The sequence below is a fragment of the Arvicola amphibius genome, chromosome 3, assembly GCF_903992535.2.
Source record: "Arvicola amphibius chromosome 3, mArvAmp1.2, whole genome shotgun sequence".
In the NCBI taxonomy this organism is placed as follows: Eukaryota; Metazoa; Chordata; class Mammalia; order Rodentia; family Cricetidae; genus Arvicola; species Arvicola amphibius.
In genome coordinates this window covers 133,519,686-133,540,456 of record NC_052049.1, presented here as the reverse complement: position 1 = coordinate 133,540,456, position 20,771 = coordinate 133,519,686, and the positions used below count along the sequence as shown (strand labels likewise).

General features: G+C 42.8%; 1 protein-coding gene across 3 annotated transcripts in view; it reads right to left on the bottom strand.

The window, feature by feature from the left end:
- Dpp8 (dipeptidyl peptidase 8) overlaps positions 1-10,434 on the bottom strand; it is a 55,447-nt gene extending 45,013 nt beyond the window's left edge. Inside the window, exons 1-6 of one of the 3 annotated variants that reach the window (XM_038321680.1) lie at positions 10,227-10,434; positions 7,750-7,883; positions 7,105-7,164; positions 5,286-5,558; positions 3,180-3,292; positions 1,989-2,162 (exon numbers count right to left, since the gene is read on the bottom strand). In XM_038321680.1, coding sequence (XP_038177608.1) covers positions 1,989-2,162; positions 3,180-3,292; positions 5,286-5,558; positions 7,105-7,164; positions 7,750-7,765 — 636 coding nt within the window. In that variant the 5' untranslated portion in view covers positions 7,766-7,883; positions 10,227-10,434. The remainder of the gene's footprint in view (positions 1-1,988; positions 2,163-3,179; positions 3,293-5,285; positions 5,559-7,104; positions 7,165-7,749; positions 7,884-10,226) is intronic. The other 2 variants (XM_038321678.1, XM_038321679.1) reach the window with 2 other exon arrangements.
- Between the last annotated feature and the right edge of the window lie 10,337 nt (positions 10,435-20,771).

Here is a 20,771-nt window from a genome sequence, read left to right as displayed (position 1 = left end):
GATCCACTTGCTTCTGCCTCCTGAGTGCTGGAAGTAAGGGCATCTGCCACTATGCCTGGCTTGTTGAATAGTCTCAAACACAATTTCAAACATATTATTAAACATTTAAAAATTAATTTTACCAATAAAAATAAATTTGCTTATAAAAAATGTAAAATGAGGCATGGTAAGATGGCTCAGCAGGTAAAGGCTCCTGTTGCTCAGACCAACAACCTGAGATCAAACCCTGGGTCCTACAAGGCACAATAAGAGAACAGAGTACTGCAATTTGTCCTCTGACCTACACACACACCCTGAGGCATGCATGTATACACACATACACACCAAATAAATAAATAAATAAATAAATAAATAAATAAATAAATAAATAAATAAATAAATAAATGGAAAATCTTAACTTTTTTTTTTTTCTTTTTTCTTTTTTTTTTGGTTTTTCGAGACAGGGTTTCTCTGCAGCTTTTTTGGAGCCTGTCCTGGAACTAGCTCTTGTAGACCAGGCTGGCCTCGAACTCACAGAGATCCGCCTGCCTCTGCCTCCCAAGTGCTGGGATTAAAGGCGTGCGCCACCACCGCCCGACTGGAAAATCTTAACTTTTTAAAAAGTTTTATTTTCATGTTATGTATATGGGTGTGTTGTCTGCATGCATGTCTGTGTACCACATATGTGACTGGTGCCTGATAAGGCCAGAAACAGGCATTATTTCTCCTGAAATTAGGGTTGCAGTCATGAGCTGTCATGTGGGTTCTGGGAATTGAACCTGGGCTCTCTGGAAGAACATCCAGTGCTCTTAACCACTGAGTCATCTCTCCAGCCCTTCCAAAAATTTTAGTGAAATGATAGTTAAGACCAATACAATTCTACCAAAAGCATAGCTTCAATAGTTCATAAAGAATTACTTTGAAAAAACCAAACATAAATTCATCTATTAAAATAATTAGCTTTTCAAAGAAACCAAAGAGATAAAACACCTTGATAATACCTTTCAAGATCTCCCTTAGCACTTAGAGAAAATGAAAATTAATGCCATTTTCTGTATCTCTCGACACAGAAAAGATTTTGAGCATTTTAAAATTTCTACCTTGGGGCTGAAGAGCATATACTGCTCTTGCTGAGAAAGCTTGTTTAATTTCTAGCATGCATGTCAGCAGCACACAACTGCCTCCAGCTCCAGCTCCAGGATCTCCACCCCTAGCCTGCGAGAGCACCTGCACTCACACGCCCCTCCCCAGGACACATATACTGAAAATAAATTTTTAAAAAATGTATCTTTAGGTCATTGGAAAAAACTAATCTTTTTAAAATTTTTATTTTTATCTCTTTTTTGGTTATTGGAGTTTCTCTGTGTAACAGCTTTGGCTGTCCTGGAGTTTACTTCGTAGACCTGGCCAGCCTTGAACTCACAGAGATCTGCCTTCCTCTGCCTCCTGAGTGCGGGATTAAAGGCATGCAACACCACTGCCCGGCTATTTTAATTTTAATTATGTGTGTCTATGTTTATGCATATGTGAGTGCAGGTACCTGTAGAAGCCAGGGAATCCCCTAGAGCTGGAGTTATAGGCAGCTGGGTGTTGCCTGATGTAGATGCTGAACTGCCATTTCTTCAGTGCCCATCTGTTTTTCATTTGTTTGTTTATGATTTTATTTTTATTTAATGTGTATGGGTGTTTTGCCTACATGCATGTCCATACTGCTTGCATGCCTGGTGTTCATGGAAGCCAGAAGAGGGCGTTAGATCTGGGACTATGATCCACCAAGTGGATGCTGGGAATTGAACTTGGGTCCTCTGGAAAAACAGCTGGTGTTTTTAACTGTCCAGCCATTCTCACTGGTTCCAAACTATCCAACTCTTAAAATTAAAAACTAATATTAATTTCTTAGCTGGTGGGTAAACTGACTTTTTTGGTTTGTTCATTCATTTCCTTTCTTATTTGGGTACAAATTCTCTCTAGGACCCCAAAACATTTAACACACAATAACTGCCACTTACTGTAAATCCATGTGGGCCTCCATCTTTGATATGGTAAATTCCACTACCAGCTTGAAACAGGAATGTTCCGCTTCCTGGGTGATAATCGTAAGCTGCGATTCCCACGGTTCCAATGCGCTTTCTTTCTCTGAGTAGCTCTTCCTCTCGAGAATACATCCCATAGTCTAGTGTCGCCTAAGACAAAAGGAAAGTCACCCACTCCAGTCTCCCAAGAACTGGCCTTTGCAACTCACTGAAACTCTAGCATCTCTCCAGGGCTTAGTCTGTGCCCTGAGTGACTCAGAAGTTGCCAATAAGTAGATTAATTTCAGAAACTCTCCTGAAATTTTGTAAAGACCCATTTAAACACTATTGCAGACATTAGAAAACAAGAATAAAATCCATCATCTTAATAGTCAAGGCCCTCTATAATCTAATCGTAATTAGGTAGTTTTGCATACAGTTAGTTGTAGAGCAGGGATTAACCCAGCTACCTAGGTAGGGACTGAACATAGCAGCTGAGCACACTCTAGGCAAGTCAAGAGAATAGACTGTCGTGAGCATGTGTGGTGGGGTACTGGCTAACCTCATACTTCTCATCTTCTGGCTTTTCTACCTCCACATTTCCCAAGAACTGGGATTACAGGAATGTACCAAGTGTCAGTAAGCAGAGGCAAGAGAACTGCCAGAAGTTCAAGGCCAGTCTGGTTTATGTAGTGAGCTTCAAGGCCAGTCAGAGATACTCAGTGAAACTGTCTCAAATACAAACAAAATAGGGCTGGAGAGATGGCTCAGTGTTTAAGAATATTTGTTGTTCTTCAAGGGACCTGAGTTTGATTCCCAGCACCCACATAGATGACTCACAACTATCTGTAACTCCAGTTCCAAGGGTTTCAATGCCCTCTTTTGCCACCAGTCATGTACATGGTGCACAGACATACATGCAGGTAAACATTGAACCATGCAAACTTAAAGGAATCTAAAGTATTTAAAATAAATGAAACAAAACACCAAAAACTTGAATTGTAATGTCCTATGGTTTTAGATATAGGGAATTGATTGATCTTAAGGTCATACATGTAACAATAATAAAATATTTTAGTTCCTTTTAATTCACATCTACTTAAAATATAAAGCCCTAGATGAATTTTTGTCCTGAAATAAATGAGAAAATATATACCAAATCATAGAAACAAGAATATTTGTTCCAACCTGAAAAAGGTCCAAAAGAGGCTTCCAAGAAAGCATTAAGACTGCTGCTCTGTTGATGGTTTTAGGGATTTCAGAATAAAATAGTGTATTTTCTCTGTTCTCACCAGACATGGCTATAAGTGAAAAAAAAAAACCCCATATTACTAAAAAAACATATTACTATTTTGTAATACTGTCCTTATTACAACAATAGTCATAAATACATAATGTCTTCTACATATTTCAACATTTTCCATTCCACAGGAACCAAAATGATGTTATTAAGTAGGATGTGCACATGCCTTATGCCTGGGAAATTTTTTTCAATAAAAACAATGTTTCATAGCTAGAAGAGAAGACTCAGCATTTCAGAGCACTGACTGCTCTTCCAGAGGACCTGGGTTCAATTCCCAGAACCCATATGGCAGCTCACAACTGTCTGTAACTCCAAGATCTGACACCCTCACACAGACATACACATGCAGGCAAAATACCAATGCACATAAAATAAAAATAAATTATTTAAAAAACAAAAATTGTTTCAAGCTGGGCATGGTAGCCAAACACCTGTAATCTCAGAGTTCAGGAGATAGAGACAGGAGAATCTGGGGTTTGAGGCCAGCCTGGGATAACTGAAACCTTGTCTTAAAAAAACTAAGTAAGGAAAAGAACAACAAGCTCCCCAAAGATTCTATGGTATCAGGGCACATGTCTACAAGCAGCAGGATTGTGAGTTAGAGGTCAGTCTGGGCAGATGGACAGTCTCGGAAAACCAAGCAAGAAGTAAACATAAAAACAACTCCCCAAATGTCAGAGAAAAATGCCCTGATAGTAAAGCTTTCTTTTAAGACTTTTATTTGAGCCGGGCGGTGGTGGCGCACGCCTTTAATCCCAGCACTCGGGAGGCAGAGGCAGGTGGATCTCTGTGAGTTCTACAAGATCTCTGGTCTACAAGAGCTAGTTCCAGGACAGGCTCTAAAAAAGCTGCAGAGAAACCCTGTCTCGAAAAACCAAAAAAAAAAAAAAAAAAAAAAAAAAAAAAACTTTTATTTGTTTGTGTATGAGCATGTGCATGCACACTCATGCATGCACGTATACATAAATATGTACATGTGTAGGTGCTCAGTGAGATCCTGAAGCTGAGTTACAGGAGGGCATGAGACACCTAATGATGTGGGTACTATGACCTGAACCCGGGTTCTACAGAAGAGCAGGAAGTACTCCTAACATTACCTAACTAAGATAACCGAGTCCTCTCTCCAGCCTTGATAGTGAGATCTTAGTTCATCCAAAGACAAAACTTTTTTTTTGTTTTTTTTTTTTTTTTTTGGTTTTGATTTTGATTTTTTTCTAGACAGGGTTTCTCTATAACTTTGGAGCCTGTCCTGGAACTAGCTCTTGAAGACCAGCTGGCCTCGAACTAACAGAGATCCTCCTGCCTCTGCCTTCTGAGTGCTGGGATTAAAGGTGTGCACCGCCACCACCTGGCTAAAGACAAAACTTATTAAAGCATATAAAACAATGTATGAATTAAGACAATTCATTATCTTATTTTGTTGTTAATTTCAGTAAGTTATAGGATGAGATTTCAGTGTGACTTTAGATTAGAAAATTTCTTCTTTTTAATCCCAGCACTCAGGTGGCAGAGGCAGGAGGATCTCTGTGAGTTCAGGGCCAGCCTGGTCTACAAGAGCTAGTTCCAGGACAGGCTCCAAAGCTACATAGAAATCTTGTCTCAACACCCCCCCCCACACACACACACAAAATGGGTTCCTACTGGATGTGGTAGTGTACATCTGTTATGTCAACGCACAAGAAGAGACTGAAGTAGGAGCCTGTGTGCCTGGAGACAGTCCCACCATGCTCGAGTTTCTTCCTGTAGTGCTCACAGGTCCCAGCACCGATGGCATTCCCTTTGCCCTGAGTCTACAGCGGGTTCCTTTTGTGCTTGCTTCCCCTCAGGTTGCCTCTCTCCCCCTGGGCCACTCCTGGGGATGAGAGGGTTACCCCTTCCCAGTGTTTTTTATTCCTGTGGGGCACACCCCAAAGTATTAAAAGTAGCTTTGAAAAAAAAAAAAGAAAGAAAAAGAAAACTCCTCCTCTCCCAAAGTGCAATTTCACACTCACCAAGATAATAGACCCTGTCTGAGTGAGGGCTGTCTGGATCCGTCCTCTTTACAAACATAAAATCATGTGGGGCCTTAGCCATCATGTAGCCATGATATTTTCTGGTATCAGCAAGCAGCTTTTTTAGCTGACTCCAAGAATATCGTTCAACATAAAATGGCTCCAGTTTTGGTCGATCCTGTGATTCAACAGTTCCCTCCTCACACTCTGCAGTTTCAAATATCTCAACACCGAGCTGTTCTGTTTCCATTGCTGCTGCCATGTTGCATTTTCCTGGATAAACAAGGCACAAGAAGCTGTTCATATATTACCACATCACAATGATAAGGCCAAAAAACCAAATAAACAAACAAACAAACCAGTGACAGGCCTTACAACACAGCTGCAATGAAACCCAATAAGAAAAGCAATACCTTTTCTACCTCTGTGCTCAGTTCCAAAAAGATTTTTTTTAAAAAAAAAAATTCAGGTCATGTCAATTTCACAGTGACTATAAATCCCTCCGGGAACTTTTATAAAAGGCTCTCCTTTGGGGTATCTTTTGCCAAAATTCCTTTTCCTTTCCCACACTGGAAGGAAGCAGGCCATGTGCCAGTTGGCTGCTACATTCCACCCCAAAGCATGTCAATACTGAAGCTATGTGCCAAGGGAGGTGTTTTTGCATTTTAAAAAGTAACACTTCTATCAAATGCTGATCACTGTTTCTAAAATGTAATAAGTTAGAGTAGTAACAACATTGTTACAAACATTGAATTTATAACTAGGGCAGTAACCTAAAAAAATACATTGTTTTCTCTTGCAGAGAAGGGCTCCAAACAACTAAACACTTACAACCTCCTGCTCTTCTCTAGACACTATCAAGTACCAGTGGTACTTAGTGTTTTACTGATAACTACATGACTAGTTTTTCTCATTATGTAACTTCTATACTGTTCAAAAAAGAAAAATATACTATCTTTAAATGGCTTTAATTAGTTGAAGAAATTAATAGTTAGTTAATGAAGAAAGCATATGGTGTTCACATCAGTATTTTATAAGTCTGAACTCAATTTACCAGTTTAACACCATAATTACTTAATAGCTTTGAGAACTTATTGTACTTACTTTACAAACCCAGAAGATATACTTTCCCCCTTGATTTTTTCCTGATATTTCAACTAACATGAGCAAAGTATTAGAGAAAAATAACCACCACAACAAAAAAGCTATTATAGAACCATATAGAGATGTAGCTTAGTGGTGGGTTCAGTTCAATTCCACAAAAGAAAACAAACTACTTATGTGACCATGTTTCCCGTAATCATTAACTACTTCTCCAATAATCAATACATGGCTATGCATTTAACATGATGTCTTTTTTTAAAGCCCAGCTTTGCAGGTTAATATTAATTCATGCTCAGTTATCTGCGATCTAACAACTTACTGGAAGGTGTGGGCTGTGAGTCCATCCACCTAATTTGCATTACTGGTATGCGAAAGTGCTGAACTGTGCACAGGGAACAGGGTATCACTTTCCTTGTTACAGTGCACGATATTGTGACTTCTAATGTGACACTGACAAACCAGAGTAGTCCAAACACTGGTACATCAGGTAGAGTTGTATCACTGCCATCATTGGCATCCAAGCTTCCACTAACTAAAATCCGGCAGAGAACTGAGCTTTTAGGTAGCTGGGACTCAGAGTATCAAGTGGCAGTTTGTGAAAGCGGTGGCTGTTGGCCCACCTGGAAGCTAGGAGAGACCTATTTTCAATCAAGTGTGTCAAAGGACCTAGTTTCTGATGGAGCAAGGCACTAAAATTAGAAGACTCTATACTAACCTGACTCAGTTCTCTCACGTGTGAAATCCCATCTCCACTCCATCCCTTTCAAGTACAAGGCTGAGGAACAGAAGAGAGCCGCTCAGAACAGACTTCCAGAGCCTTACTGCTCAGCTGGAGTCATTACCAACTTTAGAATCCTTCTTCATAAAAACTCCCATCCGGCCGGGCGGTGGTGGCGCACGCCTTTAATCCCAGCACTCGGGAGGCAGAGGCAGGCGGATCTCTGTGAGTTCGAGACCAGCCTGGTCTACAAGAGCTAGTTCCAGGACAGGCTCCAAAGCTACAGAGAAACCCTGTCTCAAAAAAAAAAAAAAAAAAAAAAAAAAAAAAAAAAAAAAAAAAAAAAAAAAAAACTCCCATCCGTTTCTATTTAAAAAACTGAGACTTTCTGAATGGACTGTGCTATTTGTTTCCAGACATATACACACTGCATAGTTCAAATGACATTCTGCCACTCTGTTCACACTAAATATTTATTCTGCCCTTTCTACAACAGATAGTGTGCAGTTTTCACAAATGTGTAACTAATTTCCATAATGCCCTGATATTCTACATAAACAGGGTCCTATTCACTCCCAGCTCAGTGCACACATTCCACTGTCCCACCAACCTCTTCACCTGTGGACCTTCCCTGGTGCCTACCTGATTGTATTTTCATCTGCTCAGATCTCTACTTTCAAAGAGATCATTTTCACCTGGCCCAACTTTAAGCACAGAGCTCTCCGTTCATCCTGATCTCTTCTCACAGGAATCCTTCCTTTTCTCACCATCCAATCCTGTTTACCAGATAAGAGATTGTTGGTCATTAAAATGGACCATATATGGCAAAAAAATAAGCCTAAAAGCCCCAAAATGATATTAACTGATAGACTTCCTTTTAGTGTAATATGTAATGCCTGAATTATTTTGGATCTCCAACTTATCAAAAAACTGTGTTTGTGTGTGGATAGGTGGAGAGAGAGAGAGAGAGAGAGAGAGAGAGAGAGAGAGAGAGAGAGAGAGAGAGAGAGAGAGAGAGAGAGCGCTTTTTCTTTTTGGATCGGTTTTGCAAATCCCAGGTCCCAGGCAGGTTTTAATTCTCAGTCTTCCTGCTTCAGCCTCCTGAGTGCTGAAATGTACAGGCCTTTGCTAATAAGCCCAGTCCTAAAATTACTTTTTCCAGAAATGTATGACTCAAATTGAGGAGTTAAGTCCTAACAATAATGTAAATCTTGACACCCAGATACATTAAAGGGAAAATTTTAGCAGGGCTTGAAAAAATTGCAAAGTGGACTGGAGATGACTCAGGAGTTAAGAGCAAGTAATGCTACTGCAGAGACTCCCTGCATCCACTTTCGGCTGCTCAGACCCACTGCTGAGACCAGTTCTAAGGGGGACTCCAACACCTGTGGTCTCTACAAAACCTGTACTCACAGGTACATACCCTCACACATACACAATTGAAAATTAAGTTGGCCATAAATTGAAAATAAAATAGATGTGAGGTCCCAATTGTAATGCCTTGAGAGTAGCAGATGCAATTTATTTCTAGGGTCAGGAAATTGATTTAAAGAGTAAAAAGGACTTGCAGCAGAAGTCTAAGGATCCCTTAAAACCAGGAAAGTGTTGGCATATCTGTAAACCCAGCATCCCTAATGCAACAAGGGAGGCATAGATGGAATGGGCCAAAGTTGGAGGATCAGCTAGACTGGAGTATGCAGCAATTGAAAGTGACTCAACAAAGGGTAGTTGGGGAGAACTGACTCTCAAAAGTTATCCTCCGACTTCCACTCGATTCCCAAGACGTGTGTAGAGCCGCGAGCGCACACGAGCATACACACACACAAAAATATAATTTATTTCTATGCACCTATGTTTCTTTTACATGATGTCATATTGAGTTGGTGAGAAAAATTCAGTACAATAAAAATGTGCATTATGCGCTTTTTTTGAAAGAAGGAACTTGAATTTAATCATCTAAATTGTGCTCATTTGTCTGTTTGCAGACAGGGTCACTCTGTAGCCAAAGCTGGCCTTGAACTCAAGACCTTCTTGCCTCAGTCTCCCAAATACTGGGGTTACAGGTATGCACCACCATACCCAGCTAGAATTCTTGACAAGGTAAAGGATGCCCTATTCATTATTGGCGCATTCCATTTCTGCCTTCTTTTTCTTGTCCTATTACTGAGAATAAGTGAGATGGGTATCTTTTCTGGAGAAACAATCACTAAGACAGTTGATAATCTAGCTTAGAAAAAGTTTTGTGTGTATGTGATCACATCGTATTTGTTACCAGTTTAGACTCCAAGCTCCCTATTCCACATAGGAGATGGAAAGGTGAGAAAAGCTATGTGGCCAAAGGAGGGCAAAAAAAAAAAATAAAAAATAAAAAATTGGACAGCAGCAACAGACTAAGATTCAAGACACCTTCTCAAAGCTCAAAGCCCCTCACTCTGAGAATGATATGTCGGGTTAAATAGGGTTTTGAGATTCTTGGGGTGTGGTCCACTGATACGGCATCCTATAGTTTTTATGGTAAGGGCTGATCAGTCATCTAAACTCTATACACCTCACTTGAAAGCTATGAATGAGGAAGGAGAAGAGGTGTGGTAGGGAATGTGGCAAGGAACGACAGTCTGAACACTAGGGCTTAAAGAGGATGAGCAAGCTGGACAGGAAGGGCAAGAACCCTACTGCGAATGGATGGGTGGAACAGAATGGCAGCGAGAGAGTGAGCGCGGAGGAATGGATCTAGAGTGAAGCAGGAGAGAGGAAGGAACACCGCCTGGGGAAAAGCAGCAAGTCCAAAGGTGAATCCCATCCGCCACTGGCGGACCTCAGGCGAACCCCTTCGCCTTTGAAGACTTCCGTTTCCTCCTCCGTAAGCCCGGACCTTCCCCGGCATCCCAACCCGAGCCAGGCTCTATCAAGATAACGGACGTGCGAGTCCGAGCGGGCAGCCGCCAGCGTTCAGGGGCGCCTAGCGAACGTTGGCGGCCTCGCCATCCGAGTCTGTGTTTCCTCTTCCGGCCAGCGGGGCCCAGCCACCCGCTCTGCCCCACGGGAGTGGCCTTAGGGCGGCCGACCGGAGTACCGCGGCCTCGCGGGCGCAGGGGAGGGAGAGCGGGCGGATACTGCACCTTCCCCCGGGCCCGCCCGGACCGTCCCGACGCGCTATGGAGCGGGCCTACGCCGCTTCATGCCGCGCCGCCTCCGCTCCCGTCCGGGCCACAGCAGCTTCCTCGGCGGCGGCACCGGCGGCACCCAGGCAGCGGACGAAGAGACTTAAAGGCGGCGGCGACCGAGACGGCAGCAGAGGCCTCGGAACTTCCGGTTCCTGGAGCCCCGCCCTCCGGCAGGGAAAGGCTAGCGGCCGGACCAAGAAGGACGTCTCTCGCCACTGCGCACGACTGGGCCCCACAGCGCCGCCAAGCGGCCGGAGGAGGCGCGCCAAGCAAATTTGCTAAAAGTTCTGAGAGGAATCAATAAGCTTTCACTCTACCACACCGTCAATGTATCTACAACGCCTACTTATAATAGACAAACTCCCTGTTCATGGGCCGGTGAGATGGTTCAGCAGGTACAGACCCTTGCCACGAAGACTGGAGCCCGAGTTCAATCTCTGGGACCCACAAGGTTTTGGAAGAACACTGGCTCCCTCAGGCTGTCATCCAACCTTTACATAGCGCGCTCTCTTTCTGTCTCTCTTGCATTAAAGCAGGAAGCCAAAAAGGCAAAAATTCCTGCCTGTTTTGAGATGACAGAGGCCATGGCTTTGGCGATATCAGCATTACACAGCAATGATGGAAAGTTTAGATAGAGAAATTTGTCTTCAATGTAAAAGATCTTCAGTAGGCAACCCAGTCTTTGTTAGGCCAGGGTCCACTCTGTAAAACAAGTACAACAGCATGTCACTTAGTTGCAATGAAAGAGAACAATCTCTATGACACTGATACATTAGAAATGGAGAAATAAGGCTCAAGGATGGCTGTCATAGTTGGAGGCTGATTCCTTGACCCATAATTTCTTTCCTAATCTATGCTATACATTGGCTAAGGGAAAGCGGGGGTAGTGTGAGACTAGCTGGGAAAGTAGGAGGAGGAGATCAGGTCAGTGGAGAAGCTAAGCCCCTCCCCCGTCTCTCTTACTATTGTGTGTGGGAGTTGTGTGTCACTGGGATTACTGTAATGGCACTATGTCATGCACAGAAAGTACCGACCCATTGAAAGGTTAAATGAGTCTCTGAAAGTTTTTGACATCGAGTTCCCTGAAAGAAAGGACAGTGGTTTCCTCTATGAATGCCTCAGGAAGCTTCTGACCTGAGAGCAGGTGCAAAGACGTCAATCACACACCCAATTCATTATGAAAATACTGTGAGCTAGCTTGTGTTTGCTTCACATTCATGGACTCTCTCCTATGTGCTGACACTGTTCTAAAATGTGGGCCCACAAAGAGTGGGGGGAAAGGACAAAGTTCCTGACTTTTGTGCAGTTTGCATCTTCAGTGAATTAGAAGACAGGCCTGGTAAAACAGGCTGTAATCCCAGTGCTCAGGAAGTCGAGGCAGGAGGAGTGTAAGTTCAAGACCTGTCTGGGTGACTTAGTAAGGAAGAGTTAAAATAAGAGTTTTTAGTTTTCAATTTCTTTTCTCTCTTCTAGACCTTGGTTAAGAGGAACAAGCAAACCCTCAGTTGGCTAGGAATGTAGCTCGTGGTAGAGGGTGTGTTTAGCAGCAGGGTGTGGTGGCTTGCACCTGTACCTCAGCACTTGGGAAACTAGGCGAGAGGACTGCCCTGAGATGGAGGCTGGCCTGGTTTATATAGTGAGTGCTAGACCAGAAAAGCCTGCTGCAGACAGAGACCCTGTCTCAAGCTCCTCTTCCTCTTAGGCGTGTAAACACACCTCCAGTTCTGATGAAGCTGTAGGGCATTGTCTTGAGTACAACATTTTGGCAACATCGCTGGCACCCACACAGCTACAGAGCAAAGGGCCTTGCCAGAACTTATCTGGATCTTAGTAGAGAGGGTAGGAGGTTCGGGAGGTGGTCTTGGCAGTTTCCCCTGGGAAACTGCTCACAGGAGACTTCTCCCTGCAGTTTCCTATGGCTCGTGTGGCTTTCTGTCCCACTTGCCAAAAATATAAAAATGTCTTGTGCAGTCTAGAACTGGCTGTTCAGGGGAGGGGTCCCATAGCCACGCCTCTCCTTTGTTTCAGCGTTGTTTTTTTCACTGCACAGGTCAAGAACTCTGAGAAGTGGGCTGGAGAGATGGCTCAGTGGCTAAGAGCATTGACTGTTCTTCCGGAGGACCTGAGTTCAATTCCCAGCAACCACATGGTGGCTCACAACCATCTGTATTGAGATCTGGTGCCCTCTTCTGGCCTGCAGGCATACATGGAGGCAGAATGTTGTATACAATATGTATACATAATAAATAAATAAAGTCTAAAAACAACAACAACAACAACAACAGAACCCTGAGAAGTACCAGGTATGGTGGCCCACACCTTTAGTACCAGCACTCAGGAGGCAGAGACAGGAGGATCTAGGTGAGGCCAGCCTGGTCTACAGAGTGAGTTCCAGGACACCCAGGGCTACACAGAGAAACCCTGTCTCAAAAAAAAAAAAAAAAAAAAAACACCAAAAAAAGAACAAAAAGAACAGAACCTGAGAAGCTGCCTGATACCTTTGTGCATCCTTCATCTGAACACGTCTGAGCATGTAAATGAGAGGCCAAATCTGAAAGTATCTCATTGCACGCCTATTGGCCAAGAAAGTCTGGCCTTGCCAAGTCTTGTTATATGTGTTGACAAAGCTTATCTGGCTTTATGCTGCCCTGAAACCTTGGCACTGAGCAGGAAAAGTCAAGTTCTTTAGAACACGAAGCATGGATGAGCACAGCAGGGAATGGAGGCAGAAGAGATGACTCAGCAGTTACCAACACTTGATGCTTTTGCAGAGGAACTGGGTTGGGTTCCCAGAACCCACACAATGGCTCATGTAACTCCAGTTCCAGGGGATCTGATGACCTCTTCTGGCCTCTATGGGAACCAGGGACTCACCTAGTGCATATACATACACGCAGATAAACTCATACACATAAAATAAAAATAAATCTTCTAAAAAAAATCTTTAAAGATAGCAGAACAGGACTGGTACTGGTCCACTCCTGGCAGACGGAGGTAAACCACCACCTAGAGGGAACGTGTAAGTGGTCAGAATTGAGAGGGCTCCTGTGGGATCCTGGAGCCAGTGCCTGCTTGACATACTGGGTCTATAGTCTAGACTCCGACGGCCTTTCATTCCTGGCCTCTACCAGTGACCAAGAGTAAGGAGCCAGACTCCTGTAGTGAGGCAGCCCTGGCTTCACATCCAGGTTCTTCTCCTTGTAACAGTGATGTCAACCCTTTCTCGATTCTCTCTCCCTCAACTGTAAAACGAGAACAGTACCACCGCTCAGATGGCCATCACTGAGTGAAATAATACACTGAGAGAATTAGAAATGCTTGTGCACAATAGGCATTCCATGTGTCTTCTGATTTATTAATGAGAGTGATGTGATACAGGACAAGCCTTTCCTCTGAGACAGGGAAAGCACAGCGCCAGTCCTGGGGCCCGAACCATCCTCCTTGGACAAGACCTTCTGGATCTTGTTCATGTGTCTGCATACACTCTATCTATCTTCTATTATATATATAATGAATATATATATATATATATATACTACATCTACCTGCTCATCTTCTATCATTCATCTACTATCTGCCCACCCACCTACTGTCTGTCATATACCTATTGAACTATCTGTTTATCATCTATTTATCTGATTATTGTTAACTGATTTATCATCTATCTAAAACCCAGACTCACAGAACCAAGGAATTAGAAATTATTTAAGAGATTATTCTACTTAATTCTTGTTTTCTCTTTTGGTTTGGTTTGGTTCTGGGGATTGAATGAGAGGCTTCACACTTGCCTGACAAGCATACTACCATCAAGCCAAATCTCCAGCCCCTGCACTTACTTCTTTATTTCCAGAGAAGGAGCGTGATCTTCCTAAAGTCAGAAACCCACTTATTGACAATTTTCAGGTAGAACTCCCAAAATTAATCTACAAGGTGCAACGATCTCATGAGCTGGGGAGTTAAGTTAGTTGGTAAAGTGGGTGTCATGCAAACCTGGTGACCCGAGTTTGACCCCTAGCACCTACATAAAAAGCCAATCTTTGGCAACACACGTTTAGTCCCAGCACTGGTGAAACGGAGATAGCAGGATCCCTTGGGCTCCCTCTCCAGACAGGGTAGCTGAATCAGCAAGCTTCAGGTTCACTGGGAGAGTCGGTCTCAAAATTAACTAGTTAATTAATTAATTTGGTAGAGAACAACTGAAGAAGATGCCCAATATCTACCTCTGGCTTTCACATGCATGCATACATATACATGTGCATGCACACTAAACACACATGTTGCATACACAGTCATGTGAACACACCATACTATACTGATTTCTTCCTAGATACAGAACTTGACCAAGGCCAATGCAATATAAATCCTTGGGAACCGAGAGGCATGCTAATAGGCCAGCAGGCATCTCTCCAGCAACAAGCATCAGTCTCCCATTGTAGGGTATTATCTTAAGGTGTGTTACATTTGTTTATGCTCTGGAACACTTGTTTTCGTGATGCAAAGATGTGTTGCATTCTTTTATTTTGCATTTTTTTAACTCTTGAAGCTGTGCTACTTTTCCTGTCTAGAACCCCTGATGATCTAATAAAGAGCTGAACGACCAAAAGCAAAGCAGGAGAATGGATACGTGGGTGGCAGGCGGAGAGAGGAAATAGGAGGCAGCACCTGGGAGGAAGGAGCGAGGCAGCAAGGAGAGGAGGAAGAAGAGTGAAAGGAAGAGAGAAGAAAAGGAAAAAGCCCACAGGCAAAAGGTTATCAGGTTAAGATAAGGAAAGATGGCTAGAAAAAAGCAAGTTAAAGCCGGGCATTTATAAGCTGGGTGGTGGGGTCCCCCAAAAGTGCCAACAGAGCAAAGAGTAAAAGGAGAAAAAAAAAAAAAAACAGTAACAACAGTCTCCCAATTTGACTAAAGTCTAAACACAACTTCCAGAGGTGATTAAAAGGCATATCAATAACCCTGTTAACCTACCTTTTGTTTCGTATTTACACTTTATCTGCGGGCAGAGGAACATTTTCAAGCCACGTGTATTTAATTTTCTTAGTTTTTCTATAACTCAACCTGGACTTAACGCGACTCACTCCTGTAGCAACAGAAAGCATAAATTTGGTCAATCATAGGTCAACCCTGTGTCATGTACATTATATTGGTAAATCGTCATCTGCTATTCGAGTTCCCTGAGAAGCTGACTCAGGAAGCAGGGTTTTCCCTTCCCATTTCAGAGCCTAACATGATTCTCTCAAAGTATCCTCCAATGTTCTTAGTCTGGGGATGGGTTGGCCTCTCTGACTCTGTTCTCAATGAAGATAGTCATTCCAGATAGTTTGTCTTAGATGTGAAGTTGGATTCAGTAAAAGGAGAATTTGACCTCTCTGCCCTCGGGTCCACCATTACGATTCCAAGAGAGCAATGGCTGCCTCCTACTAGATCTCCAAACTGGGAAGGAACACGCACTCCTGTTCTAGCTTTCTTTCCCATCGCTGTGATAAATATTCTGACAAAGGCTACTTAGGAGACAAAGGGTTTGTCTCAGCTCCAATTCTAGGTTGCAGCCTGTTGTAGTAGCAAAGTCAGGAACTGGAAGCAGCCTGTTCCTTCCCAGCCAAGTCGAGAGAAGAGGTGGAATGGACGCCTGCACGCTCAGCTGGTTCTGTCCTCTTCACACTGTCTAGGACCCAGCCCACGACGGTGCTGCCCGAGTTCAGGGTGGAGCTTCCCACCTCAGTTAACCCTATCGGGAAAATCCCCACAGCTATCACCCACAATCTAACACAATCTAGAAAATTCTGCATTGAGACTCCCTTTCCCAGTGATTCTCAACTGTGTCAAGTGGACAGTAAATCTAAGCATCACAGTTGTACAGGAAGAAAAACAAACCAAAAGTTACTTTCCAGTATCCTGCAGGCCAGAAGAGGGCGCCAGATCTCATTACAGATGGTTGTGAGCCACCATGTGGTTGCTGGGAACTGAACTCAGGACCTCTGGAAGAGCAGCCAGTGCTCTTAACCTCTAAGCCATCTCTCCAGCCTAGTGTTGCTAGTTTTGAATTTGCTCCTTTCCCTACTACGGCTTTCTGCTAGGTTAGAGTACCACAATTGAACTGGTTATTTTTTTTTTAACCTTCAATGGTGTTTATAGACATTAGTGCATCTTTCTTCCATGAAACTATTTTCTTAGACTAAAATCTACAAAAGGTAAATCACTAGGCTGAACAGTAGAAATATTCTGTTTGTCTCATTATATATTGCAATGTTGCTTTGCAAAATGGCTCTGCAAATTTAGATTCCCCTTAGTTACATTAAGCAAGAGTGTGCCAATTTCACCAAAGCTTTTCTAGCACTGGGTATGACTACCATTGACAGTCCCTTCTTCTTTTCATCTGCCAGTAATCTCCAACAAGCATGTTTTAAGCCTTTCCTTTTAGAAAGACATCATACTGGCTGTTTTCCAACGCCAAAGCAGGGCATCTAGTGGGGGAAATGACCATAACCAGACAACACACACACTGAGAGCTGGTAACTACAGGAAACTGTGGCTAGGTTCAGAGCATAACACGCACCAAATGGCAATAACAAAACATGGGCTTTCTCCTGATTTTCCTTTTATAGTTGTGTACTCTCATATATTCAAGAAACATTGAGGAGCCCTGAGAGATGGCTCGGTTTTGAAGGACCTGCTGTGCAGGCATGGATTTCTGAGTTTGGACTTCTGGTACCTGTGAATGTCAGGTACAGTGGGACATACCTGCAAACCTGGTGCTGAGCCAGCGGATGTAGACAGATCACTGGAGCTTACTGACCACGCAACATAGTAAAATCCATGAGCTCCAGATTCAATGAGAGACCCCTTTTCAAAAGATAAGGTGGAGAATGGCTAAGGACAACACCTATGTCAACTTTTAGCCTCCACATGCATGTATACACACACTCACATATACCCTCCATATTCCCCCACATATACATAACATACATGAATACACACACACACACACACACACACACACACACACACCAGCTTTAAGGTATAAAAAGGTATATGGTAGCTGGGTGGTGGCGGCACACTCCTTTAATCCCAGCACTTGAAAGGAAGAGGCAGGTAGATTTCTATCAGTCAAAGGCCAGCCTGGTTTTACAGGTTGAGTTCCAGGAAAACTAGGGCTATGCAGAGAAACCCTGTTTCGAAAAACCAAAGGAGGAGAAAAGGTATATGGTAAAATGTTTTCTCTTAGCCTAGTCCACTAGGCATTCAGTTTCTTCTCGCCCCAAACTGATTGCTTTCATGTATATACTTATAGTAATGTTTTAGGATATGCAAACAGATGCATGCATTTTACTATGTATTTTACTCCTCCTCCTACTGCTGCTGCACTATTTATGCACGAATATTTGCCACGTGTCTGTGTTTGGCAATCACATGAGCAGATAAGAGAACCAGAATTATCAGATGGGAAGGAGAGAATATGAGGAAAAAGTCACAGCCCACATGCATGGCTGGTATGGAAGGATGCCCTTAGCGCAGGTGGGGACAACTGTGATTTCCTGTGGACTGTAATTGATAAACTGATCTTTCTGGTAAAGAGTTGGTGCAGTGCTCAGCCCCTTGGCATAGGTGGGAGGTTTTAGGTATATGATCTGATTGTTCCCTGCTGTATGATAACCCTTCTTTATGCTGTAAATATATGTTGCTCTTATTGGTTGATAATAAAAGCTACTTTGACCTATAGCAAGGCAGAATATAGCTAAACTGAGAGAAACGGAGATAGGAGGATCCCTTGGGCTCCCTCTCCAGACAGGGTAGCTGAATCAGCAAGCTTCAGGTTCACTGGGAGAGTCGGTCTCAAAATTAACTAGTTAATTAATTAATTTGGTAGAGAACAACTGAAGAAGATGCCCAATATCTACCTCTGGCTTTCACATGCATGCATACATATAAACTGAGGAGAGCCAAACTGAATTGGGGGAGAGAGAGTGTGGAGTCAGAAGAGACTCAAACCAGCTGCCATAGAGACAAGATGCCAGCAGATAGGTAAAAGCCAAGGCCAAGTGGCAATACATAGATGAATAGAAATGGGCTAATTTAAATGCAAGAGTGATGTGGGATTCCCCTCTGTATGCTGTGAATGTCACTGGTGAATAAAGAAACTGCCTTGACCTGTTGATAGGGCAGAATTTAGGTAGGCATGTGTTGGGGGGAAACTAAACAGAAGGCTGGGAGAAAAGAGGCAGAGTCAGAGAAAGCCAGAAAGCACCAGAGACAGATGCTGGGAACTTTGCCCGGTCAGCCATAGCTTCATGGTGATACACAGATTAATAGAAATGGGTTAAACTAAAATATAAGAGTTAGCCAATAAGAAGCTAGAGCTAATGGGTCAAGAAGTGATTTAAATAATGTAGTTTCTGTGTTATTATTTTGGGACTGAACAGTCAGGAAACAAGCAGCCTTCCTTACTACACAAGAGCTAGTTAGTAATAAGCCTGAACTATAGAACAAGCAGTTTGTAATTCTGAGTGATTATTTAGAAACAGCTACAGGATAGGGTGGGACAGAGAAACCTCCATTTACATATGGTGCCCACTGCCTGGTATGGCTCTACATAAGACCTAAAAAAGCTTTAGAAAGGATTCTAAGCACACAGGAAAATGGAGTCAAGCACAGCTTTTTGGTAACTGCCTTTTCTCCAGTAGTCTCGTTTGCTGACTGCTAACAGAGGCATGGCTCCTTTAAAAAGTGACTTCCTGGTTCATGTGGGCAGCATGGACAGCTCTTTTGGGAGGTCCTGCTATGACACATTTGATTGCGATTTGTGGACAGTGGACTGCATGCTACTTGGTGGCTGCATTGGACCCACTTCTTCCCATAGTTGGGGCAGTGAGCATGACTCTCACTGGTACCTCTGCCATGAGACTAGATGCTCAGAGGACCAAAGCGGAGGAGCCAACCATCATGTGCTGAGCAGTACAGACAGCTAACATAGCAGTTTTAAGATCCATCTCATGTGATCAGAAAACAATACCAATACACAATAAGGACAGATTCAGACAAAAAGACCTCTAAATGGATCACAGTGTGTCTTAAAAAATTGTGCATAGGCTTGGAAGAGAGAGGAAAAAGTATAGAGACAGTCATAGATTAAAAGAGTAATTTAAAGATAATATAGTGATGTTCTTGAAAAGAAATAGAATAATAAAAATTTATACTAAGCCAAGTTAAAATGGAAAAATATACAGAGTCTGGTTTATGTGTATTACTGTGTTTTCTTTGGATTTTTTGACTGCTAATGAGCTAACTGCTGAGAGACATTTGATTGTGGGGGAGTTGCTAGGTTAAACGAACCTATATGTTTTGAAGGTATATTGACTTAAAAATTTGGGCCTAAGGATATTTTGCTTTGGAAAAGAGGTTCTGCTTTTATTTCCACAGAAGATGAGAAGCTGTGGGTTCCTTCCAGGTTAATATGGCTTGGTTGAGAAAGACCCCCTGAGAAATCTCCAATGGGAATAATGGCCCAGGTGATCCAACATCCACAACAGCTTCAAGGCTGAAGGCTGAGATGGACCAACCTCACAAAATACCCCAGTCAAGACTTGACCATAATTCTAAATTTTTTCAGGTTCCCCATAAGATTACCTGTTGTAGAATATTATTTTAGAGTTTGTTACTTCTGTTTATGCTCTGGAACATTTGTTTAACAATGCAAAGATATGTTTGATTAGATAAAATTCACCTGTGTTCAGGAGGCTTAGCCAACAACTAACCGACAGGAAGAGGTAGGGAGGAGCCAGGTGGAGAAGGGTTTTTAAGAAGAGATGAAGAGAAGCAGGAGGGCTTCTGGAGAGATAGGAGAAGAGGAGGTGAGCTGCTTGCTATTCAGCCTCTCTGAGGAGCAGAATTCCACCTCAGCTTTTGAGTCTTGAGTTCTTTAGAGGGACAGAGATTTAGATAAGCTCCTTTGTAGCTCTGAATGAGCTGGCGCCTGAGGGAACAGAATTGGCTCAGGCTGTGGCTCTTGTGGTGTGGCCTAAACGCTAGTGATAGCAGCGAAAGTAGCTTAAAAGGCGATGACAATCTATTTATTTATTTTTTGTTTTCCGAGACAGGGTTTCTCTGTAGCTTTGGAGTTTGTTCTGGAACTAGCTCTTGTAGATCAAGCTGGCCTCGAACTCACAGAGATCCGCCTGCCTCTGCCTCCTGAGTGCTGGGATTAAAGGCATGTGCCACCACCACCTGGCCTCAACAACAATTTAAAAAGAAGACAATTACCAGTGCCCTCAATCAGCAGGAAGTGTCTAGAGAACTATGCTCAAATTCCTAAATTTTGTTTATGAATGATTGTTTTAATTTAAGGAGGGTTGGTTATAAATTGTTATTTGTCATCGTCAATCTCCTTCTAAAGAAGAAAGGGGGGATAGAATATAGAAATGATGGGGAAAAGGGTAGATTATTAAAATGGAAAAGATGTAGTTTATTGAATATACTTTAATAAAAAAAAACAAATGTTAATCTCA